Genomic DNA, 22,544 nt, shown 5'->3' on the forward strand with positions numbered 1-22,544 from the left:
TATAATGACGATTTGTGGAGATTTGTCGACATGATAAATATGAAGATAAAATATAATAACTTAAATACGAAGATAAAATATAATCAAGTCAAATCATATACCATAACTTTATAAAGTAAATATTACCTAATAAAGTATATACAAATATGTTAAAATAAACCATATTTTCAAACTAAAGAATTTTATGTAAAATGAGATTTATAATGATTATTATATGAAAGAAAAATGGAAAAGAGCCCGCCCATATAATACATCTCTTCGGATTTCAAGTCATTTTCAAATTTCTGTTTCTTCAACCTCCGTTCTCTTCCCCTTCCCCTTTTAGAACCCTAATTGATTGTACTCTACTCTTCATGTAAACAATCCAAAATCAATTCCGGAAAACACCCTATTCCTCACACATTTTTAGCTCCACGCACCATAATCAGAGATAAATCTGAACTCCATTGCAGAGTTCTTCTAAAATCTGTTGTTTTGGTTCAAAGTGCTAATGTCCGATTCAACCGAGTTTCCATCTGTATCACCAACAACAGAACCAGATTTAGAATCTCGGAAGATACTTGGACCTGCAGGAAATAGAGTCAAGGTTAAAGAAGAAGAGAAGGAGAGCTTGAAGAAGAAGGATGTGTTGGAGAAAAAGCCAAAGAGGCCCACCATCAGATTACAGAAGATGACTCCTCAAATTGTTGTTCGAAAGAATAATGACTCGCTAGACAGTTTATGCTCTTTGAAATCTTCTTCTTCAAGTGGTAGTTCTGTGAAAATTCCGAGCGTCAAACGAAAAGAGAAACATGATAGCAACAGTTTGAAGATGGAAGGAGAAGAATCTCCGATGATGCCATTATCTCTTCCGTTTAAACGGTGTGATTGGATCACCAAATTTTCTGGTATGAAATTTTATTTTGAAATGTCGTTACTACTTATTTCCCTATGCGTATCCAGTTTTTAAACGATTCATGAAAATTGATTCATAAAAATCACACTGACAATTTTTGTTGGATCTGTAAAAGATTAGACCCGATTCATGGTTATTATATTACATAATATTCAAAAAGAATACAAGCTTAATTGCTTTCCTACTGTTCTCTTTTTAGATCCACTTCATGTTTCATTCCATGATGAAGAATGGGGAGTTCCAGTTCATGAAGACAAAAAACTATTTGAGCTTCTTGTTTTGTCACAAGTATCTGCAGAACTCACATGGCCCGAAATTCTTTACAAGAGAGATAAATTCAAGTAAACATTTTTAAAATATCATTCATTCATGATTCATGAATCATGAACTCTTAGCCTCTTAGATGTTACTAACACCTAAATCCATTTTACTTACAGAAAGTTTTTTGAAGATTTCAATCCGTCATCCATTGCTAAGTTCCCTGAGGACAGATTATTGTCAACCAGGTCAAACGGTGGTGCCCTTTTGCTATCCGAACAAAAACTACGCGCCATTGTAGGAAATGCTGTTGCTTTGCTTAAGGTACTAAATATGAAATTGTCTATTAATGGGATAACTATGTACAAATCTCAAATGGGTTGGTTGAAAATTACGTCTTTGCCCCTAGGGTGTAGAGCGATCGGTTTTTGAGTGGTATATTTACACTCTTTTGAAATTTGTCGAGTCAACGTGTCTATTTTTTTTGGTGATTGGGCCTAGATTGCTTATGGATGGGTTGCTTCTTGAAATTTTTGGGCTTCGTAGGCCCAATTTCTTTTCTTTAGTGAAAAGTTCAACATGCTAAGAAGTTTGACTAAACTTAATACAACAACTCCTATTTTTTTCTCTAGATAAATATTATTCTTTATGCATAAGTAAAAAATAAAACATTTATATATAGCTTACCAGATTAAGTCTAATATTTTACAGATCCAACAAGAATTTGGATCCTTTAGTGGATACTGTTGGCGTTTCCTGAACAACAAGCCAATAAAAAACGTATTTCGTTATGCGCGTCAAATACCTGCAAAAACACCAAAATCCGAACTCATAAGCAAGGATTTAATGAGGAGAGGATTTCGTTGTGTGGGCCCTACAATAATCTACTCATTTATGCAAATATCTGGTATGGTCAACGATCATCTTGTATCATGTTTTAGATACATGGAGTGCGTTAACATTGTCAAAAGGAGTCCAAAGCCCAAAGCTAAACAAGAAACCAAAATCATGAAAGATACTAATCTTTCCTATGAGTGAATATAATGCTTGATGCTAACATAGGTAATTTAACGGTGATATTTCTTGTAGTGTTGTGTGTTGTTTTAGTAGTATCAAGATTAAGAATGTTCATATTAGAAAGTGGGTGTTTTTGTGGTTTGTTGTTTGTAATAGTAATGTTTGGTTTGTTTTGTTTATGTTTGTGTTCTTGAGAAGGTTCTTAGGTTGATTGAATTATTTGGGGTTGTATGAATAAAATATGCTCAACTGTTTTGCCTGATTGGGCAACATGTTTGTGTCTCTTGTCTGGTGAACATGAGGGTCTATTATATATATATATATATATATATATATATATATATATATATATATATATATATATATATATATATATATATATATATATATATATATATATATATAGGGTGAGGTTTAATAGAGAACCATAATTAACCAAGGAACCAATATTTTTTTCAACTTTTAAAACTTATTTTTTATCAAAAAAAAAAAAAAAACTAAAAATACAGAAATTCATAACTTTTTATCCTTTCTCCAATAATATAAAATTCGATTTTTTTTTACGTCAAATTCACAATGTGAATTTTCGAAAATTCACACGGTGAATTTGAAAAATATTTTCCACATTCACAATGTTAATATATGAATTTAGATATTTTTAGATTTTTTTTTCGATAAAGAATAAGCTCTATAAATTGAAAAAAAAAATTGGTTTTTTGAAAAACCCATAATTATGGTTTTCTATGGAACTTATATATATATATATATATATATATATATATATATATATATATATATATATATATATATATATATATATATATATATATATATATATATATATAAGCGTTATAAAACTTGGCCAAGTATTTGGAATCAGAAATGAGTCGAGGCATTTTTCTAAAAACCGGTTAAAAAACTCGGAATTGGTTGAACTCGGGTCCAACTTGGTTAAACTCGGAGCAAATCAATAGTTTTTTGGACAAAACAGTAGATAAAACCTCCAAAATAGTAGATTAAAAAAAACCGTAGTTTTTTGGACAAAACAGTAGATAAAACCCCCAAAATAGTATAATAAATAAAAAAAAAACGTAGCTTTTTTCCAAACACCGTAGACTACGGTTTGGGAAACCGTAGGTTTATAATACTTACGGTTTTGTATGGCAAAATGATTTTTTTTTTATTTTTTTATAGAAAACGCGAAACAGTAGACGAAATGTCGAAACAGTAGACGAATCTCGAAACCTACGGTTTCGTAGGCTATTTTTGGTCATTTACTAATTTTTGGCTAAAAATTGCTAATTACCCTCTTAATTTGGCTAGATTAGTAATTACCCATTCTTTTAGGCCTTCATTTTTTCCAACAGAATATATATATATATATATATATATATATATATATATATATATATATATATATATATATATATATATAAATGTTTTCAACAAATATTGTGTGCATATATGAACCAATCAGAATTTAGCACAAATTAAATTTTTAAATAAATCAATAAGGGTAAATTAATAATATTGCATGTATATTAAATAAATTCCAAAATTAAAATCAAATCAAATCCCTATAAAATTGCAATTAGTTTTTTAAACCCTACAAAAACCATTGTCAACGTCCTCCTTCCTCAAAGATTTTTCTCTAATTTCAAGCGCATTTCTTCATTTTCGATCCTGTCGTCATTCAGTTCTTCCTTGATCAAGGAACACCGTGATAAGAAGATCAGCACCACAATTGGATGGAGTAATTACTCTTACAGAATGGATAGGAAGACGACTCTGGATGTCTGTGCCGCCGCCGCCTCCCTCGCTGCACAGCCTCTGGAAAATGCCGATGCCTTAATTGACTCGGTCGAGACTTTCATCTTTGATTGTGATGGTACCTTTTTATGTTTCTCTTGCTAAAGTCGCTTGCTTGATTATTAACTTGTGACTCGTAAGAGTTATTGAATAACATTAAACTCGTTTCAAGGAAGGATTAGTTTGCGTCATTCTGACCTAATTTAGTTTAGTTGGAATAATTTTAGAGAATTTTGTAGGACAGTGATGAAATTTCCCTCCAACTTTCTTTTGATTTATGTTCTATCTTCATTTTTATGCACCAGAGGTTTATACGCTTGCAACAATGAGTTGTCTGTTTTGACATAGATACACTAAACATTGGTGACAAGAAAAAAACATTCTGTTAGAATAAATTAAAAGTCTTTAATGTCTAACATATTCTATTAGAATTTATAGTTTTATTCTTTTAGAATATACTAGAAGTTTTAGTATTTTAAAGTTGATTATATTTTCTTTTGTGGATATAGATTTTGAAAAAGCTGCCAATGATGTAGAAAAAGGAGAAAACATGAAGAACGAAATTAATCTAGCAGAATGTATTTTTCCAGAATGTATAAAGTGTTTCTTAACAATAATATTTTTTCAGAATGGATTAGTGTTTTTGTTAGAATTGATGTTTTTATTTTTATTTTTTTTAGTCATTCTTAGTTTTAATCTTTAAGAATAAATGTAATTCTTAAACCATTATTAATCATTTATTTTCAGAATGTAATAGTTGTTTAGTCTTATTATTTACAAATTAATGTAATTAATGATTCTTAAAAACTAAAGTCTGTATTCTTTAGAATATGTTATTCTTGATAACATGTTGTATAATTATTTAAGCATGTTAATTATAAAAAATATAATGAATGAACCATATTCTGCAAGAATAAAATCGAAAATATATTTACTAGTTTATGTTTGACTCTCTGTCATTTTGACATAATAAAATCGGTTAGTATTAGAAATTATAATAGAATTAAATTTGAATTAATTTAAAAAATTCATATTTAAAAAAAGAAAATTAATTATCGCTTAAAATCCAAAAATTTCCTTTTTTAATATAGGTTAATTGACCAAAACACCATTCTGCTAAAATTTGTGTGATTATATGGTACATATTATCCAATTGTAATATCGTAGACCCTCAGATCATGACCATTGATTTTATTCATGCATTGATCCAGAATTGTGCTTACGGACACACAATAGATGTAAGAAACAAAACAACCCAGCCCTATATATATATATATATATATATATATATATATATATATATATATATATATATATATATAAGTGAATATACGTTTGTATATAAGATTAGATACCTATTACTTAAAACTATGTAGTTTTGATTAGTGGGTTAATTTGCGAAATAAAAAAAGTAAGTAGTTTCCTTAATCGTGATCACATTCCTATTCGAATCATTCCATCATCAAGAAATCAGAAGTATCTTAAAACGAATTGACAGATACTAGAATCGAAATTCAGGGAGTTCAACAAAAGCTGCAATTCATAAAGAATCGAAATCAAAAAAATTACAATTCACAAGGAATCAAAATCATCCTTTTTTTTTTCCCGTTTAGACCACTTTCAAGTAAGCTCGTCGCCCGCAACTGTATAGTTTGTTTTGTGTATTTGATTAGTAAATTTGTATTTTTTATTATCAATTGGAATTAATTGCAATTCACAAGGAATCAAAATCATCCCCTGTTTTTTTTCCTGAGTGCGGTCCCTAATGCTGATATTTTTATTTTGGCTGAAGACATATGCTAAAAACAGTTTGATTGGTTTTGAATAATTGAAGATGAAAATCCATAAACGAATTGATATGATTATTAAAGAGCTAACTTTATGGTACCTCCTGAAGTCTCTCTTTTGGGTTAACTTGGATGAACTTGATCAAACTTATTGGAAACAATGAATAATTGAAGATAAAAAGCAACAAACAAATTGATATGATTATTAAAGTTTTCAGAATTTAATATTCAAGATTATTGTTTACAATGTTCTTTATTACCTGATGAATCTTTATTTGTTTCGGGATTTTAAAAGTGACATTGTTGTTTTTGGACATTGTCATTGGCTGTTATTGTGTCTTTTTATGTATAATGTTTCCATTATATTCAATATAAAACAATTTGGTGTTAATATTTTATTTGGAAATATACATCGTTGTCTATTGCAGGCCATAATGAGTGAAGCCGAAGCAACTAATCAAGCTATAGAACCATATATAACCGAAGATACTGACACAAATGATTATGCAGAAGCAACATATGAATGTGAAAAACTAAATAGTATCGATGTGAACGTTGAATTTGACGAAGATGAAGTTAACGATGAAAGTATACTGGGAAAGGTTTTTGATACACCCGATGATGCCTATACATTTTATAATGATTATTCATTTTTACATGGATTTGGTATACGTAGAGATGACACAATTAAAAATCCTAAAACAAATGAGTTTTTTCGAAAGATATATGTATGCAACAAAGAAGGTTTCAAAAGGATGGACAAAAATGATTCAAGTGAAAATGAGAAAAAACGTCGTAGAGATGTTAGAACCGGATGTCAAGCAAAGCTTCGAATAACAAGACATGAGGATGGGAAATGGTTGGTGGACTCATTTAATGACACACACAATCACGAATTGACCATGACACCTACGAAGGTGATGAAGCATCGATCTCATAGCAGTTTCCACCGTTCAATAGAAGGTAAATCTCTTGTGGTGCCATTTGGTCAAGCAGGGTTGAAACCTTCTCAGATTAAAAAGGTTGTTAATATAATGAAAACCTCAAATGTAGTTGATGTTACTTCAAAGCAATGTGTCGATGTCTTATTTGAGCAACGAAAACAACATAAAGGAAAGGAGTTCTATGGACTTATAAAACATTTTCAAGATAAAATATTAGTTGATAGTGACTGGTATTTTGTTGTGGATTTGTCTGATGATGAGTATCCTAGAAATATCTTTTGGGCTGATGGTAGATTAAGAGATGCTTATACAAAATTCAGAGATGTTGTTGTGTTTGATGTCACTTATATGACTAACAAGTTCAAGATGCCTTTTGCTCCATTTACTGGGGTGAATCATCATAGGCAGTCTATACTTTTTGGTGGAGCATCGCTTGAAAATGAAAAGGAAGAGACATTTGAATGGTTATTGGAACATTTCTTTAAATGTATGTTTAACAAGTATCCAAAGGCAATTATAACAGATCAAGACAAAGCAATGGGAAATGCAATAAAAAAAGTGTTTCTGAAGACTCGACATCGTTTTTGTTCATGGCATATCATGAAGCATGAAACTGAGCACCTTCGATCGTATGTTTCCCATTACATTGATTTTCAAGAAACACACAAACAATGGGTAAATTGTGACACCATTGAACAATTTGAAGCAACATGGGAAGTTATGCGTAGTAAGTATGAACTAGAAAGCAATAGTTGGATTAGTGACATGTATAACCAACGTATACATTGGGCTAAACCCTTCTGGAAGGATACTTTCTTTGCTGGTATGACAACAACTGGATGAAGTGAGAGTATCAACTCATTTTTTGATGGATTTGTTAATTCGAGGACCATGTTGAATGAATTTTTTGTACAATACGACAAAGCAGTTGAGTCTCGAAGGGCTGCCGAAGAAGATGAAGACTTCAAGACTATGAACTCAAGGCCGGTTCTTTCTTCAGTGCATCCAATCGAAGCAAAAGCAGGTCAATGTTATACTAGAAAGATGTTTGATAATTTCAAAAAAGAATGGACTAAAGCTATTACCAATTTGATTCTTTAGACTATAGGAAAAACTACAGAAGAAAGCACATACCGAGTTGGGCAATTAGATGTTGATAAAAAAAATATTTGCGCATTGTTACCTTTCATTCTTTGGATCAAGTCAGCGTCACATCTTCATGTGCTAAGTATGAGACAAATGAGATTTTATGCAAACATAGCCTATATGTGATGAAGAAGAAACATGTTAAAAAACTCCCGAGTCACTATATTTTACCACGATGGACCCTTAATGCTAGGTACAAACTGGGTAGTGCTAGTATCAGACTCGGAGAAATGAATAATGAAAATGGAGTTAGTGCCTGCACACTATGGTGTTTTCATTCAAATTTTACTAAACTAATTGAACAAGAAAGAGACTCCCCTTTAGAGATACAAAAATTCAATACACTATTGATAAGTCTTTTAGATGATCAAACAAATCGAAAGAAATCTATGTCTTTGGAGAATGCATCTCAAGGTTCTTATATAGGAGTTTCGCAAATAGATATGATGCCACAGTTAACTTTCCATGATCCTCTTGGTCTATCTACTACAAAAGGGCATCCTAAAATTTCTAGTAAAATTAGGTCTTCTTTAGAAGCCCCCAAAAAACGTACATGCTCTTACTATCAATGATTGGGTCATTACGCTACTAGTTGTTCAAAAAGAAAGGTAACTTTAATATTAATTTAATTTTCATGATTTAGAACTCTAATAATTATATTAATAATATTTTTTTACATGTATCAGGCAGATGAATCGTTGAAAGAGACATAATGATAAGATGTGTTGTTTTTGTGAGCAAAGGAAAATTTGATATGCTTCTTGGCATTTTTGACATTCTTTTTTGGTTAACAATGTATGAATAATATGGAAATGTTTTATGTTTCTTCTCATTTATTATAAGTTTCAAATGAAATTTGTTGATTATTTATGGTTTTTGTGTTTAAATTGAATGTTGGTTGTTCTTATGTGTTTCAAATAAAAGTAGGATGTCATTTTGGGTTAAAAATATAATTTTGCTGCAATTGTGGGTTAAAAAAGAAAGTATGTTGTCATTTTGGGTTAAAGTTGATTTAAGAAAAATAATTGAAAATATGTGATCATAATGGGTTAAAAATGAAAATGCATGTCAAAACTTAAATTAGGCTGCCATAACTGGTTAAAACTGAAAAAACCATGCTATTATGTGTAAAAACTAAAAGTATGTGATCATAATGGGTCAAAATTGAAAATACGTGTCAAAACTGAAATTAGGTTTACATTGTGGGTGAAAAATGAAAAATGATGCTATTGTGGGTGAAAAACGAATATGATGCTATTGAGGGATAAAAACGAAATTATGATGCTATGTGGGTGAAAAACAAAATTATGATGCTATTGTGGGTGAAAAACGAAAATATGATGCTATTGAGGGTTAAAAACGAAAGTATGATTCTATTGTGGGTTAAAAACGAAAATATGATGCAAATGTGGGTTAAAAACAAAAATATGATGCTATTTTGGGTTAAAACGAAATTATGATGCTATTGTAATAGCCTAAAATTTCAAGTCAATTTAAAACTTTTCAAAACATTTAAAACCAACAGTTATTACAGATTTGTTTTCAAAATAATCTATATCAGAGTTTCTCCCAGAACCATAAACAAAACATGAGGAGCTGTGTCACACCCCCAAACCAAGGATGGCGGAAACGTTCGGGGGTGGATGACTTCATGTATAGTATCATAACAACGAATGTAATAGTGAAGAAAGCAAACACAACCATCATCAATATAATTGAAAGAGTTACATCATAGAGTAAATTTACATGTTTCAAAATCAATTACATCATGATGACAAAATAAGTTTTGAATTTAACGCCTTAGCGCCCCGTCCTTGAAAGCAGATGATTACCTGTTTAGCGATTTCCTGAAAATACAATTTGTTTGAAAAAGTGTCAACACAAAGGTTGGTGAGTTCATAAGAGTTTTAATTGAGAAATAAACTGTTTTCCTTGTAAAAGCAACTAAGTTGTTCCAGAAAATCCAATATTTTCCTTTAAAAAGTGAATTGAAAGTTTCTATGTTATGAAATAGTGCATCCTAGAATTCTCTATAGTTTCCTTCTATAATCTCCAAGTATATATAAGTTATACAAAATTAAAGTTAGATAAAACGTCGAATGTAATGGGTCTGCCCTAGGCCCACAACCAAACAAGGAACAGGAAATAAGGCGAACCCACCAATTCTAAGTCAATCACGACTAGATTCTGTATAACTCTATCATATACACTTAGAAATTATAGCTGAAAAACTAACAATTCTAGATAGAATGTAGTCTTAAAACCAAAGATCGAAACCAAATCCTAGTGTTGTGTACGAAATAGTAATAGTGGCTGTGAACATAAACTATACATATCATAGTTCATCAGATAGTGATAGTGGCTAGTGAACATGAACTATGCATATTATAGTTTACCAAATGTGATGGCGATGGTGAATATAAACTATACATATCACAGTTCATCAAATAGCGATAACGGTAGTGAACATGAACTATGCATATTATAGCTTATCAAAAGTGGCGGTGATAGTGAATCCCTTCTTGTAATAAGTTCATAGTGTAGATGAAACATAAACTCTACCTATTATAGTTTATCACGTTGTTTGAAATGTATATACGCCCTAACTGTACCGATTATAACTAGCGTATTCATTGGTGGGGGTATAATAGACTTAACTATACTTATTATAGTTTATCATAATTATTCATAGTGGTAGTAACCCTTTTGTATATGTAATACCTTTAGTAATGTGTTTGTTATGTAAATGAATCTTAAACTATACCTATTATAGTTTATCAACTATTTGTTAGGGTAGTGAGCATAAACTATACTTGTCCTAGTTTACCAATGTTTGTATTTCAATGGATATAACCTTGTAATACTATTTATATATTTACCACACTTATGAAGGTAAGAATCCATTTGTTTTCTGATGTATGTCTATAAAACAAGACAAAATGACATATATGGTAATAACATATCATCACATGAAGGTATACGCCTTGCTCAACAAGTTACAAGGTGTAAATGAAATTGAAAACATTTTTCTAGTATTACCATTTCTATTCTGTTTTTAGAAAATTCATAGAAAAATCATTAAAGGTCCAAATCAGAATCCGTAAATTTTGAGAGTTTGGAAAATGAGTCTAGTTTCTCTATAATTTTTCTCATGATTTTTAGTGACCTCTAACTTGTGTGAACAAGTCCATAATCACAGACTAGTCCGGATTGATGTTTGAAATGATAGGCAGTTTTGTAAAAATCACCATAAATCGTAGAAAAAAATCGTATGGAGATGTGAAAGTAGTCATTTTAAAGGTATAAACCTGAAATATTTGCATCTAATACAGTTTTGAAAACTAAAATGCTTAAGTTGACCAAAACAGTCCGTGAATGGAGTTAAACTTTCTTGATGAAAGCTGTTGAAAAAGTTTAGTTGTGTTCTTGGTGTTTTAACTTGTATCCCCCCCCTAAAAACTTAAGAAAACATGAAAATGTAGGGGTATGAACTCACCTTGTGTGATTTTAGTGGATGTATGTTGAAGAAAAGGAGTGTTCAACTCAAGAACACTAAGAAGATTGCCTTGAAGATTCAAGATTCTAACACAAATGTGATGGAATTTGTGTAAGCAATCTATGATTGGAGTAGAATGAAGTGTAATTATCACAAAGAGGATGAATTATACTTACCAAGAGTGTAAGAAAGCTTGATGATCAGCCTTGGAATCCCGAAATTGAGGGAGAAAGTTAGAGAGAAAAGTTGAGTTTGATCTTTGGTGAAATGAGAGCAAGTGAGTGAGAATGAGGAGAGAGGATGTGTGTCCAGCTCTAAGAACGTGGGAATTAATGATTTATGGGCTTTAATTGTTAAAATAAAGTTTTGGGTGAAAATCCCGCGTTAAAACGATGAAAAACGAGCTTAAAATGAAGTCGTAGTCGAAAACTGGGAAGGGAAACCGAAGCTGCGAGGGTCAGAGGGGCGAAGGCGAAGGTGAGGCTCGGTCCAAGAGGACCTTCGGTTCATGCTAGGTTCGGGCCCAAAGGGACTTTCGGGTTCGGCCCACTGAGCCTTGGTCCGAGAGGGGGTATTTTGCTTCTGATGCCTTCGCTTTTGACAGGTTCGCTTCTGACAAGTTCAGCTCCTTAAGAGGGTTCGACTCCTTAAGAGGGTTCGGCTCCTTAAGAGGGGTTTCGGGTCCTTAAGCCTATTTTACTCGTTTTTACCCTGTTTCAAGCCGTTTTTGACCTGGTTAATGGTCAGGATGGCCCGAAAGACTATAAAAAGTTTAAGGAACTTTGGAGAGAGATTTGGGAGAGATTTCAAGTTCTTGGAGAGATTTCTCATGCAAAGAGAGATTTGGGAGAGATTTCACATACTTAGAGAGATTTCTCGTACAAAGAGAGATTTGGGAGAGATTTCACATACTTAGAGAGATTTGGGAGAGATTTGACATACATAGAGAGATTTGGGAGAGATTTCACATTCTTAGAGAGATTTCTCATACAAAGAGAGATTTGGGAGAGATTTCACATTCTTGGAGAGATTTCTCATACAAAGAGAGATTTGGGAGAGATTTCACATACTTAGAGAGATTTGGGAGAGATTTGACATACATAGAGAGATTTGGGAGAGATTTCACATTCTTGGAGAGATTTCTCATACAAAGAGAGATTTGGGAGAGATTCAAAATAGAGAGAGATAAAGTGAAAACGATTGAGAGAGGTTTCGTGTGTGACATTTGTGAGTGTCCGGCTTTGCAACGCAAGGTACGTAAACCCCATTAAGCCATGTTTAAGGGTTTTACACACTCCCGATGAGTATGCAACATCGTTTTATCGGTTTGGTTCGTTACTTACTATAGTTTTAGGTTAAGGAAAACTAGATATACGAACTTTTCAATTGATGATTCCTCATTAGTGTAGCGAGCCGTATAGTAATTTCCTAACGTAAGCCCTAGTACACAAGGGTTAATTGAGTCAACCGGTTTGACTTGTTGATTTTGACTTGACCAGAAATTGACAGTTGTCACAAGCTGTATGATCATGTCTTCGCCTTGCCACAATCTCTTGATGTACTTGAAAGAATAAAGTGAAACGATAAGCCCGATAGCTTAGTGAGTTCCCCCAAAATACCAATCTCATATAACCATAATCATATCACATCCACAAATATAAATCAGCATGCATAATGAGCCTACAACCTGACTGGACCGCCTCGTAGGGCCTACAACCTATCTGGACTGTTCCCGAGCCTTCGACATGACTGGACCGCCTTGCAGGCCTATAGTCTATCCGGACCGCTCACCGTGTATGTTGGGCTTCAGCACAAAGTAGGACTACCTCAACCAAACCCCCAAATAGACAAGCATGTGCACATAAATATCATACACTAGCTCATATCATAACTGTGACATCCCCATTTTCACGGCCAAAAAAGACCGATTTTGTTTATGCTTTATAAAAATCAGAGTACCTCTTTTAATAAAAATGTTGCGGAATTTGTTCCCTGTAAAACATGATAAATACGTTATCAAAGCACTTCCGAAGAAAAGTATTTTTATTCATTTTTAAACACTTGGGATGTCATCGTCAATACAGAAACATAAGCATAAACAGAACTTACATTCATTATCACTAGTGATTTATATCTCCTTAATCTCTCAGTGTAATATGACTTCATATCAACACCTGTGATATAAATAAACTGAGTGGGTCAGGTTGGGAAACCTGGTGAGTACATAGGGATTTCAATCCCACAATGTTATACCATATATATAGTTTAAAACTCACAAAATATACAATTTCACCATATATATAAACAACTCTTATCCCACCCCGTCGATCCTTACAATGAGACTATCCATACTCTCGGACCTAAGATTAGCCGTTTTACCTAATCCATACTCCCGGATTAGAAATAAACGACTTTACCTAATCCATACTCTCGGACTAGGGACGAATGACTAATCCATACTCTCGGATTAATGATGAATGATTATGTCTAATCCATAATCTCGGACTAGGGACCATGACTATGTCTAATCCATACTTCAATCGATACTTGTATTAAAATCATGTTCATGAAAGAGACTATGCACTCACACATAAACTCTTTAACATATATTTAACAATCTAATTAATACTTGTATTAAAATCATGTTTATGAAAGGGACTATGCACTCACTTGAGAAGGTGGTGATTCCAAACTCAGACAGCGCTTCGCTTCTTAAATATAATTTCCTTCGACGAAACCTAGTATTATTATCAGTAGAGTTTAGTCTATTATTTGTCGAGACTAATTAATAGTATAGCTATTATTACTATTATATAAGCGTTAAACAATACTTATATAACCCATAATAATAGCCAAAGTACTTATTATAAGTTCCTAATAACGTTACTATAATTAAATAAACGATATATTAAAAATAGAGTAGGCATAGCTCGCTTACAGCGGGTTTTATAGAAAATCGGGCTTTGCTTGGAGCAACGTTCCCGAGCCGAAAAGCTCTTCCTCTCAGAGCCGTCGATCACTTTGGGGCTTCCGCCTCGCGCTAGGTAGGTTCCCTAGGCTTTTTGGGGGGTTTCGGGGCTAGAGAGAGGTTCTTGAGAGAGAGTAAAAAGAAGAAAGAATGGGAAAGGTGTGAAGAAAATGAGGGTGGGAGAGATTCTATTTATAGGGTGAAAATGCTGAACTTGGTGCCACATGTCACCATCTAGTGGCAAGACTTGGGGAGAAAGCAATGGCCAAGATTGTGCCACATCACCCATTTTCGCACAACACATTTCCGACTTCTAAAATCCGTAACTTTCACATACGACCTCCGTTTTTGACGTTCTTTATTTCCACGCGTAGGTAAAAATAAGATCTACAACTTTCATTTTGACTCTGTCGGCTAATTCTCGACCGATTTTAACTTTAACAGTACGAGGAGATTATATTGTTAAATGTCCGCGTAAAATTCATAACTTCTAGATACAGACTCTGTTTTCGTCCGTCTTTTTATCCTTGAGTTCCTATTAATGAAATCTTCAATTATCATTTAGGCCATATAGGCCAAAAACCGTTCGAACTAAAATTCGAGTTTCGGGCTATGCACTGCTATGCTAAATCTTAGAAAATTCATAACTTCCTCATACGAAGTCAGATTTGGGCGTTCTTTTTTTGTATGTTCTCGGTTTAACATATACTACAAATTTTATTTGGATCTATAAGACTAAAAAGTCCTTTATCAAAAATTCACTATTTACGTCTCCCGGTGCTGTGCCGATTTTGCCGTAAAACTTCGACGGGCCATAACCTCTTCGTTATAACTCGGATTTCGGCGTTCTTTATATGTACGGAACCCTTAAGACATATTATAAAACTTGGTTAAGATTATTTATTCTAAATAATCTTTTGTCGAAAAGTCGTTTTCGACCCCTATTATCTCTAAATTGACTAGCCCGGATCTACGGGCGTTACAATTATCTCCCCCTTAGGATCATTATGTCCCGGAATCGTCAACGAAATAGGCTCACATGATGACTCCATACGTTATCTCTTCATCATAAGTAATAACCGTAACTTTGATGTTTCTTCGAACGAATATCTAAATCTAAGACTTCCTGATTGCAGGCAGTGCTCGATCTTGCACTTGCTCCCTATCTCACGTTAGACTCCAAATTATGACCTTCAAGTCACAATATCGATCCTTACTGGAGACTGCTTCTTCTTCTTAACAAACTTAAGATAAGTTATTTTATTACTAAAATGGACCGATGTGTCATATTCTAATGACTTATCATCGTATGTTTGCACGCTTAGACTCAGGTCTCTTAGAGTCTTTTAGAATAGACTATACTTTCGTTCATGTTCCAATCTCATCTTAAAAGGTAGCATTTCTAGCTACAAGCAACTATCGCGATACCTCTACTGATCACTTTGATTGTTTTTCTCTTCAAGCTTTTAGCTTAAGCCAGTCGCTACATCGGACTTGATTCTCCGAACTATTTATCATACTTATCGTAGTCGGACTCAATTTGATATGACCGCTAGGGTTGGTATAACAATCACCTTCTTAGTCATTACCGAAATGATGGTAACGATATTCTTGAATAAAACGGTACCAATTACTAGTTTCTTGGTAACCTTGTGACCTTCCCTGATCCAAGTGCGAGTCCTGTGCTTCCGGTAGTATAGGCCTCTATTACCATTCACACCTACTCATACTCATCCCAAGTGTTGTCTCGTAGTTTTCCCAAGTCACCATAAAATAAAATCACATGACAGCTTAACACATTGGATAGCAAAACGAAGGTTTTTATATTATTCCTTGAAACGATTACATAGGTGTTCAAGTTCATCCTAGATTATGCCTCTAACAGGCTACATCATACGATATTATGGCTACTGCATAACTCGATCTTCGGATATGAAGTCCTCATCCTTGATTCCTCACATTTTATCTGCTTCGTCAAGGATCATCTGAAATGCTCTTGCCTTTGGTTTTGGCGGCATATTCGGCTTTGCAGCTTCTTCTTTCCTTGGGCAGTCTTGCTTGAAGTGTCACTCTTCACCACACTTAAAGAAAACTTCTCTCTTAGTTGTGCATTCACTGGCGTAATGACCAGTCTTCCCGCATTTAAAGCAGGTCATCTCTTTAGAGAATTTCCCAATGTGCTTCTTTCTGTAATTGTCACACCATTGCGTTCCTTCTTCGAACTTCTTTGAACCAGACTTCGAGAATTTTGTCTTCTCGTTGGACCTTGAGGATCCTTCAAACTTTCTCTTCTCGCCAACATCCATCTTGCTGGCGGCTCTTCCCTTGATCATATCTTCAACAGACTTTGTGACAACCCAAATTTGTTACCGTTACAAAATCCCGTCTTCACTAACGGAATTCGTCGTTATATATTATTTTCCGTAAAGTTTGGAGTCGTCAATAAATAAATATCTAGTTATTTATATTTCTTGATATTATCATAAGTAATTATAACTTGTAAGTGTTAACCCCGTTTAACTAAATAGAGTTATATTACTTTTCAACCACTTCACCCGGGTAAAAAGTTTTAACCCCGTTAAACTTTAGCATCGGGTAACCGTGTATCGGGTGCAATACCCGAGGCATATGAAATGAGAGTGAACACCATTTGAACACTCTTTTACCACTCATTCACTCTCTCTCACTACTTTCTCTCTCTAGACCCGAACCCGACTCCAAAACCGTGAATTCCGGCTTCCAAACATAAGGGTTTCTTCCCTATCTCATTCTAAACATAGTCTATTGCATTTAAAGGTCAAAAATCATAAGATTTAGTGGATTAAAGGGAGTTTACGGCCTAGAAATCCTCTTAGGCCGTAAACACCCAAAACTTGGCCAAATGTCCCATTTTCCCTTCCTTTAAGTTTGGATATTAATAAAGGAAATAGCCTAGATGAGTTTGGACATGAAAACACAAGTTTTTAGGACCTAAAAGGGAGTTTACGGCCCAAGCTTGTGCTTAGGCCGTAAACACCAAAATTCCATGCTAATGTGCCTCAAAAACTCATCTAAGGCATGTGGGAATTTAGTTATGACCCTAGGAAATGCTTAAGGCCATTAAACAACACATTCTAGACCCTAAAAGAGGAGTTTACGGCCAAGACTATGCTTGGGCCGTAAACACCCAATTTCCTTGGTAAAAAGTCCCAAAAACCCACCTAAGGCTTTCTAGAATTTAACTAAGATTTAAGGGAGTGGTTTGGACCATTTAACAATCCATTTTGAGGGACAAAATGGAGTTTACGGCCCAAGCACAAGCCTGGACCATAAACTCCCCCAAGTGACACCAAATGAAGGTTTTAACCCTCCAAATTGGTCCCAGGGGCTTACGGACGTAAACTACCAAGGAGTGGCATTTGGGCCGTAGACTCCAAGGGAGTAAACTCTTGGACTCCCCCGTAAACCCCTCTTGGCCTTGTACTACTCCTGGGAACCCCTTCTAAGCCCTAAGACCCCGAATCAATGCTAGAATGCCTAAATACTTTAATGAAAAGCATAAAATGATTAATCTCTTGTAAAATACATACTTCATATGATATTAGGGTCTTAAAAGGTGCACAAGTCTTTATTTGGTACAAAACGCTCAACCGACACTTTCACCCGATTTACCCGATTCACCCGATTTACGCGATTTCAGGTGAGTTCATACCCCTTAAATGAAACTTTTAAATGTTTTATATGTTTTAGGGGGGGGGGATACAAGTCAATTATACATGTTTGTGGAAATTTATACAAGTCAATTATTCATGTTACGGTAATTAATCACATGTGATTCACTATCCGTAGTTCAAATCACATGTGATTTACCACTATGTTTTATAAAAAGGATTTTCGTTTTCAAAACTATTTTGGATAAAAGATCAATTTTCTAATGTTCCCTTTTGACAAGATTTTTATTAAATGAATTCCTTATAAAATGTAACCACACCAATATATTTATATAAGTAAGACTTGAAGGACTTAGGACCGATAGCTCGCCTTATTTCCTGTTCTTGTTTGATTGTGGGCTTAGGGTAGTTGTTATCCGTCCGACTGTCGTTGATTTCTTAGTTATATATCATATATATTAGTGTTGGATACGAGTATTTTCAGTTCATTCGATGTTGAAACCACTAAACTGACAAGAATCATACACACTAAGTTAACTATAATAGGTATAGTTAAGGCCACTATTACTCGCTATAGCTACTACTCTACACACTATAATACACTCTATTACGATACTATGCACTAACAAGAGAACGCACTACGAGTTATACAAAAGACTACTACACTATAATACAAAAGAAAGCACTAATCAAGAGATAACACACTAACCCATTACGAGATACTCTATTCGCTACGCACTACGCCTAGAGTCTCCTGACAGGAAGACGATGCTATATGTATAGATCTATACGGGGCAGACGCTATTACATCCCGACTGTTAACTTCAGTCCGAGCCGCACAGGCCCAGGGATGCCGCTGCTTCACTACACTGTGCACGACCGGGAAGGTCATGGGGTCCGCTAATATACACGCTATTGGTGTCATACAAGGAATACACTATAACCACACTAAAACACTAAACTAAAGACGAAGTTAATATCCCGAAGTAAACAAGTATTTAATACTAAAGAAAGTTTGCACCACTATTAAGGACTTCAGGCATAATCTACTGTATTGCATTACTCATTGGAAATTCACTATCATACTTTTATAATAAATGGTTTTCAAAGATGAAAATGATATGTTTCTTAAAGGTTTTCACTTACAACGTATTTCTGGAAAATATAGGATTTTCTAGGATTCTCTACTACTTATGATTGTAAAGTTGTAGCTTTTCATACTATCGGTTCTAATGATTTTATACAAAAACTCACACTAAACTCTTATGAACTCACCAGCTTTATGCTGATATTCGTTTTCAAAATAAATTGTATCCTCAGGTCAAAGATAGACAGGTACAGGTGCAACATTTTGGAGAAGGTGGAGCATACAAGATCCATGTCTTATTTTTGTACTACTTTTGGTATTTGCTAAACATTACAAAACACACTTGTAATTAAACTCACTATGTAATTCAATGGTTGTATGTTTCTTGTTTTTACTATTATGCAATTGTGATGATACTGTACATGACGTCCTCCACCCCAAAACGTATCCCGCCGTTATCGGTTTTGGGGTGTGACAGACTTGGCAGCCCATATAGCTGCCTCCAGAGTAGGTACCTGATGTACTGGCATCGCATACTCCCATGGAAGTCCCTTTGCATACTTGTCAATTTTTGTCAGCTCGCCCGGGACAAGGTGCAAAGCAAACTCCATCTTGTCCGTGAAGTTGTTGGTGTATTCATCGATGGTCATGCTTCCTTTCTTCAAGGTTAGGAATTGGTTCTCCAGCTCGAGCAGGTTTTGGGTTGAACAGTACTTACGTTTGAATTGCACCAAAAACTCTGCACATGTCAGTTGTAGGGGTTCATTGGGGCTTAAAGTCTTCCCCAGGGTGTTCCACCAACGAACAACACCTCCTCGGAACTGTCGTACTGCAAACGTGGTCTGTAATTTGCCTCTGCAACCACATGTCATGAAGGCCAACTCCATCTCCGAGATCCAATCCATAACTCCGATCGGATCTTCCTTTCCAGTGAAAGTCGATGGCTTGCAAGTCAAAAAATCTTTGTACTTGCATCCATTCCTCTCGAATCCGTCATCTTGATTAATCCTTCTAATCACCGGTGCATCGGCTTGACCAACAGTCCCACTGTAGTTCCCTTCCTTCGACTGCCCATCATTTAGTTTGGGCTGTTCGATAGGCATCGTAAGTTCATCTCGAGTTTGTTGAAGTAAACGCCTTGTTTCCTCCGTTTTACGATCCAACATCATCTGGATCAACGCTTGAACTTTGGCCATTGTGATTGGCTCAGGAGCGGCTACTACAACAGGTATTTGCTCAATCACTGGGGGCTGATCTCGGTTCCCATTTGCGTTCACGTTTTCGCTATGGGTCCTTGCCATCTTGATCTATACACCGAATAAGGTGAACATCTTTATTTAGGATTGACGTTTAAATCATCCTTATCACTCCGAAACGTTTATATGCTAGTTCTAATATCGTAGTTAAACGCTTAGAATCCTAAACACATAAGGTTTCCAGATCCGGTCGGCAATAAACCATAGATCCGAACAAATAAAAGCATATCAGGCACAAGCATTTAGCACGTAAAAGCATTTTAGGCACAATTCCTAAAATAAGCTAGTGCTCACACCTCAAAATCATCGCTTAGCATTCTAAGTTTAAGTCTAGAAATAAATCCATATTCCTAGTTCACTTAAACTAATGCTCTGATACCAACTGTGACATCCCCATTTTCACGGCCTGAAAAGACCGATTTTGTTTATGCTTTATTTCAGAGTACCTCTTTTAATAAAAATGTTGCGGAATTTGTTCACAGTAAAACATGATAAATATGTTATCAAAACACTTCTGAAGAAAAGTATTTTTATTCATTTTTAAACATTTGGGATGTCATCGTCAATACAAAAACATAAGCATAAACAGAACTTACATTCATTATCACTAGTGATTTATATCTCCTTAATCTCTCAGTGTAATGTGACTTCATATCAACACCTGTGATATAAATAAACTGAATGGGTCAGGTTGGGAAACCTGGTGAGTACATAGGGATTTCAATCCCAAAAAGTTATACCATATATATATATATATATATATATATATATATATATATATATATATATATATATATAGTTTAAAACTCACAAAATATACAATTTCACCATATATATAAACAACTCTTATCCCACCCCGTCGATCCTTACAATGAGACTATCGATACTCTCGGACCTAAGATTAGCCGTTTTACCTAATCCATACTCCCGGATCAGAAATGAACGACTTTACCTAATCCATACTCTCGGACTAGGGACGAATGACTAATCCATACTCTTAGATTAATGATGAATGATTATGTCTAATCCATACTCTCGGACTAGGGACAATGACTATGTCTAATCCATACTCTCGGACTAGGGACAATGACTATGTCTAATCCATGCTCCCGGATCAATGACATATACTAAGGTTTTATTCTCCGAGTATAATTCACTCGTACTCGTAAGAAAACACTACGCAATATTCCTTATAATTAATTTAGGTTTACTCTTTATCCTAAATCAGCATATATAATTAGGTATGTTCTTTAACAAGTATCTCAAACAACATCAAATAATTCGCAGATAAACATATATTTAATACTTCAATCGATACTTGTATTAAAATCATGTTCATGAAAGGGACTATGCACTCACACATAAACTCTTTAACATATATTTAACACTCTAATTAATACTTTTATTAAAATCATGTTTATGAAAGGGACTATGCACTAAATTGAAACGGTGGTGATTCCGAACTCAGACAGCGCTTCGCTTCTTAAAAATAATTTCCTTCGACGAAACCTAGTATTATTATCACTAGAGTTTAGTCTATTATTTTTCGAGACTAATTAATAGTCTAGCTATTATTTCTATTATATAAGCGTTAAACAATACATATATAACCCATAATAATAGCCAAAGTACTTATTATAAGTTCCTAATAACGTTACTATAATTAAATAAACGATATATTAAAAATAGCGTAGGCGTAGCTCACTTACAACGGGTTTTATAGAAAACCGGGCTTTGCTTGGAGCAGCGTTCCCGAGCCGAAAAGCTCTTCCTCTCGGAGCCGTCGATCACTTTGGGGCTTCCGCCTCGCGCTAGGTAGGTTCCCTAGGCTTTTCGGGGGGTTTCGGGGCTAGAGAGAGGTTCTTGAGAGAGAGTAAAAAGAAGAAAGAATGGGAAAGGTGTGAAGAAAATGAGGGTGGGAGAGATTCTATTTATAGGGTGAAAATGATGAACTTGGTGCCACATGTCACCATCTAGTGGCAAGACTTGGGGAGAAAGCAATGGCCAAGATTGTGCCACATCACCCATTTTCGCATAGCACACTTCCGACTTCTAAAATCCGTAACTTTCACATACGACCTCCATTTTTGACGTTCTTTATTTCCACGCGTAGGTAAAAATAAGATCTACAACTTTCATTTTGACTATGTCGGCTAATTCTCGACCGATCTTAACTTTAACAGTACGAGGAGATTATATTGTTAAATGTCCGCGTAAAATTCATAACTTCT

The 22,544-nt window shown here is 34.4% G+C and overlaps 2 protein-coding genes across 2 annotated transcripts; both read left to right on the forward strand.

The window, feature by feature from the left end:
* The first annotated feature begins 268 nt into the window (after window positions 1-268).
* Window positions 269-2,442, forward strand: LOC145096792 (DNA glycosylase superfamily protein). Its single transcript, XM_079034142.1, has 4 exons — window positions 269-887; window positions 1,095-1,236; window positions 1,333-1,477; window positions 1,865-2,442. The coding sequence occupies exons 1-4, from the start codon at window positions 491-493 to the stop codon at window positions 2,189-2,191; spliced, it is 1,011 nt and encodes a 336-aa protein (XP_078890268.1). The 5' UTR covers window positions 269-490; the 3' UTR covers window positions 2,192-2,442.
* Window positions 2,443-3,940: 1,498 nt separating this feature from the next.
* Window positions 3,941-7,811, forward strand: LOC145099211 (protein FAR1-RELATED SEQUENCE 5-like). Its single transcript, XM_079036805.1, has 5 exons — window positions 3,941-4,058; window positions 4,489-4,557; window positions 5,356-5,390; window positions 6,195-7,533; window positions 7,639-7,811. Exons 1-5 carry the CDS (start codon window positions 3,941-3,943, stop codon window positions 7,809-7,811), a joined length of 1,734 nt encoding a protein of 577 aa, XP_078892931.1.
* Window positions 7,812-22,544: the final 14,733 nt, after the last annotated feature.

Source organism: Lactuca serriola, chromosome 4 (assembly GCF_051521515.1).
Source record: "Lactuca serriola cultivar US96UC23 chromosome 4, Lser_US96UC23_V15, whole genome shotgun sequence".
NCBI classification, from domain to species: domain Eukaryota; kingdom Viridiplantae; phylum Streptophyta; class Magnoliopsida; order Asterales; family Asteraceae; genus Lactuca; species Lactuca serriola.